At 43.5% G+C, this 12,623-nt stretch overlaps 1 protein-coding gene across 1 annotated transcript in view; it reads right to left on the bottom strand.

The window, feature by feature from the left end:
• Positions 1 to 12,623, bottom strand: part of LOC125485437 (piezo-type mechanosensitive ion channel component 2-like) — a 170,696-nt gene that overhangs the window by 59,259 nt on the left and 98,814 nt on the right. Inside the window, exons 29-31 of the mRNA XM_048608196.1 lie at positions 10,215 to 10,333; positions 938 to 1,006; positions 437 to 543 (exon numbers count right to left, since the gene is read on the bottom strand). Coding sequence (XP_048464153.1) covers positions 437 to 543; positions 938 to 1,006; positions 10,215 to 10,333 — 295 coding nt within the window. The remainder of the gene's footprint in view (positions 1 to 436; positions 544 to 937; positions 1,007 to 10,214; positions 10,334 to 12,623) is intronic.

Genomic DNA, 12,623 nt, shown 5'->3' with positions numbered 1-12,623 from the left:
TATCTCTGACTCCAGCATCGGCAGTTCTTACTATCTCTGAGCAATCTTAATAAGTAGTCTTTCTTGAGACATTGCTTTAACCGGTGGGTGGAGCTAATGGGTCATGTGATTGACTCCAAGCAATCAAGCACTGTGGGAGAATCCATCATCAGACAAGCTTAATCAAACACAACAACACCAAAACGGTTATAGACTTATCAGGGAATTATATTCAAATTAACTGATACTCAATTCTGTTTTTACGGCTTAATGAAATCATCAGAATCTGTTCAAATGTCAGCGAAAGGAAATTAATCATAAATGGGTGAGTGTAGTGTAACGGAGGTGTAGACGAGTGGGTGAGTATCGAGGTGATGGATCGTAATGCAGTGTAGCATTAAGTCTCAGGACTTGCCAGAACAGAATATTGCTTGTGGTCCCCTCAGTACTGACACACCTGGAATGCTGAGGTTTTTACTGTTTCATCTTCAACTGTTCCAGTTTCATCCTTAGCTTCATCCTCACTGTCAGTGTCAAACAGATAATAGTCCCCACTGTGAATCACTACAGCAGCAAATGAAAAACAGGCAGTTATGACAACTGGCAGGGTTACATGGTCACCATTAGATTAGCATTTTTATCCTCCTCCTTGTGATTTTTAATTAATTCAGATTTCACCACCTACCATGTTGGGGTTTGAACCCTTATCTCCAGAGCATTAGTTGAGCTCTGGATTAACAGTCCAGTGCCATCACAAGCTGCCACCACCTTCCCCTCTGCATGCCTCTGGTGAATATTGCAGGTCATGCATGTCTATGGTGATTGCTGGGGGTTATACATGCTGCGGGATCCTTATAGCACATCAGGATGCACATGCAATGGAGACATATTTCTGATGTTGAAGTTTAGTATCCAGTTAGTGTGATTAAAAAAACAGCCTTTTCTCCTTGTAACGTACTTGAGGAATGAGTTACCCAGGGCTTCCACCACTTCTTCTTGTCATCTTCTGCTCTGTCTTTGCCATCAGCTGTGGAAAATTAATTTTCAGAAACACATGGATCAGCAAGTAAATGCAGTCTGCTCAGAGCTCCCACAATTGTACCACTGACATGAGCTGATCTCCCATGGCATTACTCTGGGATCTGGACTTTGCTTGTGATGTTGAGCTGCTTCACCCCATGCCCTCTAGAAGGACAAGGACAGCAGATACAAACACAGAGAATGCTGGAAAAACTCAGCAGGTCTGTCAGCATCTGCGGACAGAGAGAGAGTGAAGTAGTGTCATATCGGACTCAAAACATTAACTCTGCTTCTCTCTCCACAACTGCTGCCAGACCTGCTGAGTTTCTCCAGCACTTTCTGTTTTTATCCGGATTTCCACCATTTACATTGTTTTTACAACAGCAGTTGATACATGGGTGCAACACCTCCTGCAAGTTCCTCTCCAAGCCACTCACCGTCCTGACTTGGAAATATATCACCGTTCTTTCACTGTCGCTGGGTCAAAATTCTGGACTTTCCTACGGGCATTGTGGGTCTACCTTCAGCACATGGACTGCAGCGATTCAAGAAGGCAGCTCACCACCACCTTCTCAAGGGGCAGTTAAGGAAAAGTTGTAATTGGTGACCCTGCAAGCATCATCCACATCCGATGAATAAATTTTAAAATGATGCATAAATCTTGGCTTGTCTTTACTGGGAAAGTAATATAAATGGTACACCTCCATGAGGTCAGTGAGACTTCCCAAGCTCTTGTCCTTGCAAAGACAGTCATGAAGATCAGAAAGAACAAAGGAGGAAATGACAGGCTGTTCCCATAGCTCCCATTTGAACCAACGGTAAAACAGGTTCTGTAAGACCTTATCAGAAAAAAATGTTCAAACATTATCCCCTTTAAGTTGAAATATCTTATATTGTTGAATCACCTGTTGAATGTGAAGTAACTTTGAAAATAAGTTGTGAAATGTGAAAGAAAACAGTAACTTGCTCCTTACAGTAAATGTGCCTCCTTCTCATTAGCCATCCTGCTTCTCACCCTCGTGCCCCCAATTCACCTGGTCTCTGCATAAAATCCCAGCTCTCTGACCCTCTGAGGTTACAAGTCAGAGTCAGGGACAGCGAAGATTCTACAATACAGTGGGTCCGGATTGTAGGGAGGCCACGACCTGGAGGACTGAGAAGTGTGAACAGGCTGCAACTCAGAGGGTCGACAGGCGAAGAGAGACCGCAACTCAAAGGTTGGAGAGCAGGGGAATTGCTAATTGGGTTGCACAGAAATCAATGTTAAAACCAATCTTGCGGAACCCAACAACATTACATGTCCCATTAATGTACTGACATTAAAACAAAATACCATTGAGCAGGCAAGTTTAAATGAGTGCTTACTCTGGATGGGCTCTGCTTGAAACACTCATCAAATGATCTATCAACTGGGTGGCTTTTTAATGCAACATTTTTCCTGAGTAGAATTCCTTCCACAAAAACCTGTTTCTTTTCTGTATCTGGTCAATATTTTGGAAGCTGAAAGAATGCTTGATTCAAATCACTTAGCAACAATAAAAAAAGCCAGAAGCACTTATTCCTCCAAATAGCATTATGCAAAAAATTAAATCCTCATGCATAAAAATAATATACTAAATGTTTTATTTTTCAAATTCCGTTGGGGAGCCCTATTGGTTGCCCCACTGTTCAACCACAAATACAGATCACAACACTGTAAGAATAACAGTTCAAATTTAATAACTTGAAAAACGTCATAAATTAGCTTTGCCCTCCATTCAGCAAGGACTACTATTCAGCCTAATATAAAAACCACCTCGAGATTCCCAACTAATTTCTCATTTGGCCAAACTGGGGTCACCTTGCAGTCGGAGCAGGTGCAGCACTGAAATTTACTTACAGGCCATTCATGGACCTTCACTTTCAGTTTGTCACCTATCCTCCGGCTGAAGCTGGAACAGATGGGCCTTCTGGCTGGGCTATCTCATGAAGAATACAGAAATATAGAAGGTAGGAACAGGAGTAGGCCATTTGGCCCTTATTTCTGCTCTGCCATTCAATATGATCATGGCTTATCATCCCACTCATTACCCTGTTCCCACTTTGCCCCCCACACCCTTGATGCCTTTCACCCCAAGAATTATATCTAACTCCCCTTTGAAAACATGCAATGTTTTGACTTTGACTGCTTTCTGTGGTAGCGAATTCACAAACTCACCACTCTCTGGGTGAAGACATTTCTCCTCATCTCAGTCTTAAATGGCTTACCCTGTATCCTTAAACTGTGACCCCTAGTTCTGCTCTCCCTGATCATCGGGAACATCCTTCCTACATATACCCTGTCCAGTCCTGTTAGAATTTTATAGGTTTCCATGAGATTCTCCCTTATTCTTCTAAATTCCAGTGAATATAGTTTGAACCAATGCAGTCTCTTTCAAGGGGTCTGGAAGAATGGCCCCCAGAAATTGTTTATAAGGAGGGTTCTAATAGATTGATTCCCAAACTGTGGCTCATGATCGCATTGGGCTCAAGGAAAATGGGTATTAAGAAATAATTATTAGATATGGACTGTTGTGTAGAATTGTTCAGAGAAACCTCAGGGGTAGAAAATAAAAAGAGGGCCAAATTTTAGCTTCTCCCATGTACACAGGCTGCAGAGATCTTTCATTCTGCTCGACTCTCCATCACACACCTGCAGGTTACAGAAGGCACTATCTGAATACAGATCTATCTTCTACTGCAACAGTAAGCTTCACAAAGTCAGGAAGGAGAGATTCCATCTGGAAGAGGCACAGGTCATGCAAGTATACAGTTTGGCGACTTTGGAGGCAGCATGGGAATAGAACTGGTAAATCTGGATTTTCTTTCCATTTCAAAAAGGTCAAAATTCAGTAGTCTTGTGAAAAAAGTTAATAAGGTAGCTCACTGTGGGACAGTTATCAATCAATCATCTGAACAGGGCTTTCATTACTATTGAAGCTTAGCTAGTGTGAGTCACGTCAACTCACAGCTCTACTGAAGAATGGAACCATTGAAAACACATCGCCTGTAGGCTACATGTGGTTGGGAAGGAGAGATTACATCTGGAGTGAGACACAGCCCAAGCGAGTACACAGTTCGGAGAAAATAGAGGCAGTGTGGGAATTCGGTGCAGACAAGAAGAGATGCTTTTTGCTAACGTTTTTGGCTCATAGTATGTATTTTTTTTTATATAACAGGATAAAATTGAAGCCTAGCTCAAAAGAGTGACATCACAGGTAAACCATAAGTTCATTGATTGCTAATAGCCACTAATTTGGCAGTAATGAGTTATTTTCAGATTGAAGGCAACAGGGGAAATGTTTACAGGCTACAAGCTAAAAGACCAGTACGAAATTTTTAAGAATCAAGTTAAGTACTAAATAATCAAAATAGAGATGTCAGGGCTGGGCAATATGTTGTAACTGCAAAGCGTGGGAGCTGGTGGGCACCATTGTGGTTCATAGTGGCCATATCTGTAGCAAGTGTTGGTTGTTCGAGGAATTCCAGCTCTGAGTTGATGAACTGGACTCTGAGCTTCGAACATGTGACACTTCAGAGAGAGGGAGAGTTACCTACATGCTATGTTTCAGCAGGCAATCACACCCCTCAGATCAATGACCTCAAATTCAGTCAGTGGTCAGGAATAAGGAAGTGTCTATGTGCAAATAGGTAGAGGAATCCAGGACGTGGTGCTGTGGGTGAGAGTGGGGGCAGTAGGGAGGATGAGCAAACTGACCATAGCACTGTGGTACGGGGAGCCATTGAAGAGGGGTAAGAAAGGAGAAATGTAGTTGTGATCAGAGATTGTACAGTCAGGGAATAGACCTGGTTTCTGCAGCCAGGATCAGGAGACCCAAAGACTGTGTTATCTGCCTGGTGCCTGGGTTCAGGATATCTCATCTGGCTGCAGAGTAACTTCAAATGGGAGGGGGAAGATCAGGTTGTTGTCGTAGGTACCAAAAATATAGGTAAAAAGAGGAAAGAGGTTCAGCTGAGGGAATTTGTTTTTTCTTTATTCATCAACGGGATGAGGGCATCGCTGGCTAGGCAACATTTACTGCCCATCCCGAATTGCCCAGAGGGCAGTTCAGAGTCAACCACATTGCTGCGAGCAGCTAGGGGCTAAATTAAGAAGCAGAACCAAAAAGGTAATAATCTTCAGATTATCACCTGAACCATGAGGAAATTAGCACAGGGTCAATAAGTTTCTTTTTGTTCATTCATAGGATGAGGCTTTCGCTTGTTAGCCAGGATTTATTGCCCATCTCACAATGTAGTTAAGTGTCTACCACATTGCTGTGGGTCTGGAGTCACACGTAGGCCAGGCCAGGCCAGGTAAGGATGGCAGTTTCCTTCCCTGAAGGACATTAGTGAACCAGATGGGTTTTTCCAACAAACGACAATGGATTCACGGTCATCATTAAATTGTTTCATATTTTTAAAAATTGAATTTATATTTCAACATCTGCCTTGATGAGTTCAAACCCACATCCCCAGAGCTTTACCTGGGTCTCTGGATTAACAGTCCAGCGATAATACCACGAGGCCGTTGCCTCCCCACAAGATTAAAGAGGCAAACGCATGGCTCTAAGATCGGTGTAGGAGAAATAGATTCGAATTCATGGAACATTGGCACCATTCCTGGGGAGGAGGAAGTTGTCCTGATGGGATGGACTCCACCTGAATCATGCTGGGACCAGAGTCCTGGTGAATCACATAACTAGGCTGTTGATAGGGCTTTAAACTAAATAGTGGGGGAGCTGGATTCAGTTGCATGGAAAATTATAGGAAGCTTTAAAGAGGAGGGTGTAGGGCTCAGCAAAGGTTATTAAAATTTCCACAGCAAGTTATACGACAGAGTATGGAAAGGGTCAAGAATCTAATTTCAAGCACAGCAGATGAAGGGATAACTACGAAAAGGGGGCAGTCAATGCAGGGCTGTGGGTGTTATACTTAAATGCACACAGCAAAACAAAACAAGATAAGTCATTTTGTAGTAAAGATTGAAATTGGCAGGTACAATGGACTGAGTTTCACAGAGATATGGCTGCAAGGGGATCAGGGCTGGGAATAAAATCTGTGTGGGGTTTGCACATTCTCCCCGCATCTACATGGGTTTCCTCCGTGTGCTCCAGTTTCCTCCCACAGTCCAATGATGTGTAGGTTAGGTGGATTGGCCATACTAAATTGACCATATTGACCAGGGATGTGCACACTAGATGGATTAGCCATGGGAAATAGATGTTTACAGGGATAGGGTAGGGGCAATGGATCTGGATGGCACACTCTTTGGAGGGTCGGTGTTGACTTGATGGGTAGAATAGCCTGCTTCCATACTGTAGGGATTCCATGAAAAATAATTACCCAATAATACACTGGCAGATGGGCAGAAGGGACAGGGTTGGCTTGTTAGTCGAAAATTAAATAAATCGATAGCCAGAAGTGATATAGAGTTGGAAGGCATAGACACTCTGTGGGTAGAGTTGAGGAACCGCAAAGGACAAAAATCCTAACGGGAACCGTGTACAAGCCCCCCTAGCAGTAATCACGATGTGGGGAAGAAAATAAATTGGGAGATAGAAAAGGCATGTAAGAAAGGCACTCCTACAATAATCATGGGGGACTTCAGTGTGCAGATGACTGGGAAAATCAGATGGGTAGTGGATCTCAAGAAAAAGGAGATTGCGGAATGTCTACAAGATTTTTTTTGGAACAAGCCCTCTAGAGAAAAAACAATTCTGGATTTGGAGATGTAATGAGGCAGACCTGATTAGGGAGCTTGAGGTGAAGGAACCCCCTAGGGTACAGTGACTATAATATGATAGTATTCACCCTGCAGTTTGAGAAGGAGAAACTTGAGTCAGGTGTAACGGTATTACAATTGAGTAAAGGGAACTGCAAAGACATTAGGGAGGGACTGGCCAGTGTTGGCTGGAAGAGGAGCCTAGCAGGGAAGACAGTAGAACAGCAGTGGTCAGAGTTTCTGGAGGTAATTTGGGAGGCATAGCAGAGGAGGGAGAAACACACGAAGGAGAGGACGAGACAACCATGGCTGACAAGGGAAGTCAGGCATAGCATAACAGCAAAAGAAGATGGTGGGAAGCCTTTAAAAAACCAACAGAGAACAACTACAAAAGCAATAAGCAGGCAGACGATGAAATAGGAGGGCAAGCTGGCTAGTAATATAAAAGAAGATTGCAAGAGTTTTCTTTAGATATCTAAAAGTTAAGAAGATGCAAAAGTGGACATTGGACTCTGGAAAACTAGGCTGGAGAAGAAGTAAAGCAGAACAAAGAAATGGTGGAGGAACTGAATAACTACTTTGCATCAATTTTCACAGTAAAGACACCAGCAGCATACCCAGAGTTTCGAGAGAGTCGGGGGACAGAGGTAAGTGCAGTGCCTATCATTAAAGAGAAGGTGCTGGGGAAGTTGAATGGTCTGAAGGTGGATAAATCACACTGACCAGATGGACTACACCCCAGAGTTCTGAAGGAGATAGCTGAGGTGATTGTAGAGGCATTGGTGGTGATCTTTCAGGAATAACTGACATCAGGGAGGGTACCAAAAGACTAGAAAATGGCTAATATAACATCCCTGTTTAAGAAGAGAGGGAGGCAGAAGACAGAAAACTATAGTCAGTTATCCTGACCTCAGTTGGTAAGATTTGAGTCCATTATTAAGGAAGAGATTGAAGAGTACTTGGAAATGCAGAGTAAAATAATGCTGAGTCATGGCTTTGTCAAGCGGAGGTCATGCCAGACAAACCTGTTTGAATTCTTTGCGGAGGTAGCAAGCAAGTTAGACTGGGAGAGCCAGTGGACATGATCTATTTGGATTTCCAGAAAGCCTTTGACAAGGTGCCTTACAGGAGGCTGCTAAATAATATAAGAGCCCATGGTGTTAGGTGCAAGGTACTGGCATGGATAGAGGACTGGCTGATTGGCAGAAGGCAGAGAGTGGGGATAAAGGGGTCTCATTCAGGATGGCAACTGGTGACTAGTGGAGTTTCACAGGGGTCTGTATTGGGGCCACATATTCATGTATAACATTAATGTATTCATGTTACACATTAATAACCTGGATGAAGGAACCGAGGGCATTGTTGCTAAGTTTACAGATGACACCAAGATAGGTGGAGGGGCAGGCAGTGTTGAGGAAGTGGGTAGGCTGCAAAAGGATGTGAACAGGCTAGCTGAGTAGGCAAAGAGTTGGCAGGTGGAATACAATGTGGCAAAGTGTGAGGTTATGCACTTCAGTAGGAAGAATAGAAGCACAGACTATTCTCTAAATGAGGAAAGATTCCAAAAATCTGAAGCACAAAGTGACTTAGGAATCCTAGTTCAGAATTCTCTTAAGATTAACATGCAGGTTTAGTCGGCAGTTTGGAAAGCAAATGCAATGTTAGCATTCATCTCAGCAGAGCTAGAATACAAGAGCAGAGTTGTACTGCTCTGCTGTGGCCAGACTGCATTTTATTCATACAAAGGATGAGGGTGTCGCTGGCCAGGCAGTATTTATTGCCCATCCCTAATTGTTCAGAGGACAGTTCAGAGTCAACCACATTGCAGCGGGTCTGGAGTCACATGTAGGCCAGACGAGGTAAGGATGGCAGTTTCCTTCCCTAAAGGACATTAATGAACCAGATGAGTTTTTCCAACAATCGACAATGAATTCATGGTCATCATAGATCATAGAATAGAATCCCTGCAGTGTGGAAACAGGCCCTTAGGCCCAACAAGTTCACACTGACCCTCACAGCATCCCACCCAGACCCATCCCCCTATAACCCACCTAATCTACACATCCTTGAACACTATCGGCAATTTTTAGCATGGTCAATCCACCTAACCTGCACATCTTTGGACTGTGGCAGGAAACCGGAGCACCCGGAGGAAACCCACACAGACAGTCGCCCAAGGGTGGGATCAAACCCAGGTCCCTGGTGCTGTGAGGCAGCAGTGCTAACCACTGAGCCACCGTGCCACCCTTAGATTATTAGATTGTTAATTCCAGATATTTATTGAATTCAAATTCCACCATCTGCTGTGGTGGGATTCAAACCCAGGCCCCCAAAACATTATCTGGGTCTCTGGATTACCAGTCCAGCGACAATACCACTAGGCTATTGCCTCCCATGAATTTGTAATATTGTGAGCAGTTTTGAGCCCCCTATCTAAGGAATGATGTACTGATGTTGGAGGGAGTCCACAGGAGGTTTAAGAGAATGATCCCGGAAATGAAGGGCTCGTCAGCTGAGGAGCAGTTGAGGTACGTACTCAATGAGGTTTAGAACGATGAGGGAAGATCTGATTGAAACTTAAAGAATACTGAGAGCCCTGGATAGAGTGGCCAAGGAGAAGATATTTCCACTAGCAGGAGAGACTAGGAACCAAGGGCACAGCCTCAAAGTGAAATGACACCCCTTTAGGACTGAGATAAGGAGGAATTTCTCCAGTCAGAGGGTGGTGAATGTGGGGAACTCATTGCCACAGACATCTGTAGAGTCCAAATCATTGAGTGTATTTAAGACAGAGCTAGGTTCTTGATTAATAAGGGGATCAAGGATTATGGGGAGAAGTCAGGAGAATGGGATTGAGAAACATATCAACCATGATCAAATGGTGGAGCAAACTTAATGGGCCGAATGGCCTAATTTTGCTGCTATGTCTTATGGTCTTAATTAGGATGGGGTTACAAGAGCTAAAACTTAGCAAACCCCAGATTTATGAATGGGTTCTGCTAGATTTTTTACCAGTTAATCATAATCAGAAACTCAGCAGAATATGAATCACATGGCACAGAGATTAATATGGAGCCAAAAGCGCAGGATCCCTGCCTATAGTTATAGGGCTACCTCTCCCAACATGCTAGAGTAGTCTCTATGTGGCCACAGAATTGGGTGCAAAAGTAAGCCATTTGGCCCATCGACTATGTTCTACCATTCAATGAGATCATCACTGATTTGATAATCCTCAATTCAACATTCTTGTCTTTTTTTCTATAACTCTCCATTGCCTTATTAATTAAAAATCTGTCTTTCTGCCTTGAATATACTAAATGATCCAGCCTCGACACCCTTCTGTGTTAATGAATTCCACAGATTCTTTACCCTCAGAGGAAATTTCTGCTCCATATCACGGGAAAAGCTGGTACCATTTGTGACCATTGAGTTAATTATTCACCTTGAAATACTCTAAAGAAAGGAGACATACCTGAACACACTCCCTGATTCTCTGCTTCGAACCGATTGATTCTGTGTGATGTCTCACCAGGTTTTGGCACTAGTGTCGCCATTAGTTGGTGCTTCTGTTTCGCTCTGATCCTTTCCATCCTAATGTAGAGGGATGGAGGAAGAAGAGGAAAAATAAGAAGAAAAAGTGTAGTGATTGTAATGAGGTTAGCTGGGTGGTCCTGGTAGAATAGGAGTTCCCTGATTGGGACTGTCAATCTGGTCTAATCAGGGAGCCCTGGCTGACAGATAAAAAAAAGAGGTATGCCAGACATTCTGATACTTACAGCTAGAGCAGAGTCAAGAACTTGCCATGCGTGAATATAGGGTGATCTGGTGACAAGATACTGGCCTCTGTGCAGTTATTTTAAAAAAAAATTCAGAAAATAGAGAAAATAATTCCCTACTGCTTTCTCACACAATGGAGCACAACTAATCTCTAATTAACCCATTGACAGCACAGCCTGCTGTACTCCGAGTCCTTGGTCTCTCATCTAGCTGCAAGATTTATCTGTCAGCTCATTGTAATTGTAGCAGTAGCATTGATGGCCCAGTCAATAGCCCTCATGATTGAGTTCAATGCCTATTTTAGCTCCAGAAGAAACCTCACTATTGAAATGTTCCCTCATTGGGAAAAAGAATTTCTGCTGACATTCCATTTGGATTTATTGTTGTCTATCACAGTTGTGGCTGGTTGGCTCACAGAGCTGGTTCGTTGTTTCGCAGATGTTTCATTACCCTGCTGGGTAACACCATTTGTGCAGCCTCCGATGAAGTGCTGTTGTGTTTTCCCGCCTGTTATTTAAACTCTGGAGTCCATTGAGCTGGATTACCTCATTTCTGGTTATCCTTAGTAGTGGAGTGTATATTGAGCTCTATGTGTTTATTGATGGCTTTCTTAGTGGAGTACCAAGCTACTAGGAACTCCCGTGCTTGTCTCTGCTTTGCTTGTTCAGGATCTTGGTGTGGTCCCAATCGAATTGGTGGTTCTCCTTATCCATGTGGATAGAGATGAGCGAGTACTGGTCGTATCTTTTTGTAACCAATTGATGTTCGTGTACCCTTGTTGTTAACTTCCTTCCTGTTTTTCCAATGTAGCGTTTGTCGCAGTATTTGCAGGGAATCTTGTATTTGACATTGGTCCTGTCCATAGTGGGTAGTGGGTCTTTGGTTCGGGTGAGCAGTTGGCGAAGGGTTGATGTGGGTTTGTGTGCTACTCTGACGCCTAGTGGTTGTAGGAGTCTTGTGGTCAATTCCGATGTGTTCCTGATGTAAGGTAGCGTGATGAGTGTGTTGGGGCGTGTAGTATCTTCCTGGTGTCATTGCTGTAATAGGCATCTTCTGACCCAGTTTTTTGGGTATCCATGGTCTTTGAATACTTGGAAGAGGTATTCTTCTTCAAGACTCCTACAACCCCTGGGCATCAGAGTAGCACACAAACCCACATTAACCCTACGACAACTGCTCACCCGAACCAAAGAACCACTACCCACTATGGACAGGACCAATGTCATATACAAGATTCCCTGCTGAGACTATGACAAACACTACATTGGACAAACAAAGGAAGGGAATTAACAACAAGAGTACACGAACATCAATTGGCTACAAAAAATCATGACCAATACTCACTCATCTCTCTCCACATGGATAAGGAGAACCACCAATTTGACTGGGACAGCACCAAGATCCTGGGACAAGCAAAGCAGAGGCAAGCACGGGAATTCCTAGAAGCCTGGTACTCCACGAAGAAAGCCATCAACAAACACATAGAACTTGACCCCATACACACTCCATTGCGAAGGAAAACCGGAAGTGAGGTAATCCAGCTCAACAGACTCCTGAGTTTAAATAACAGGCGGGAAAACACAACAGCACTTCATTGGAGGCTGCACTGATGATGTTACCCAGCAGCGTAACGAAACATCTGCGGAAAAACAACGAACCAGCTTGACGAGCCAACCAAGCACAACATCCATGACCCAAGCTACAAATCTACTCTAAAACCATAGAGTGTCTATCACAGTGGCCAACGCTTGAGTCCCCGTCAACAGGAGAGATCTTATCTATGTCTCGTCTATTGAGTCATTCCAACAAAATGTATAAAATAATCTCCTCCCCTTATTATACCAGGAAGAAATTAATGTGACACAATCCAAGGAATTTAACATTGACACATTCTCCCAGGTGCCTAAACTGGTGCTCTAAGGCACTTTATCCCCAGGCCACTCCTTATGTTGTTAGTGGGATGTGTAGGAAGATGGTCAGAAAGGCTTACACTCCTTTTGACGGATTTCCATCAGCATAACTCCTATTGGTACCTTTATTTGACAGCACAGTTGCCACTGGACAGACAGACAGACAGACAGACAGACAGACAGACAGACAGACA

Source organism: Rhincodon typus, chromosome 19, assembly GCF_021869965.1.
Source record: "Rhincodon typus isolate 14 chromosome 19, sRhiTyp1.1, whole genome shotgun sequence".
Classification (NCBI taxonomy): Eukaryota; Metazoa; Chordata; class Chondrichthyes; order Orectolobiformes; family Rhincodontidae; genus Rhincodon; species Rhincodon typus.
The sequence above is the reverse complement of the archived record's forward strand: the minus strand, read 5'-3'. Positions and strand labels throughout refer to the sequence as shown.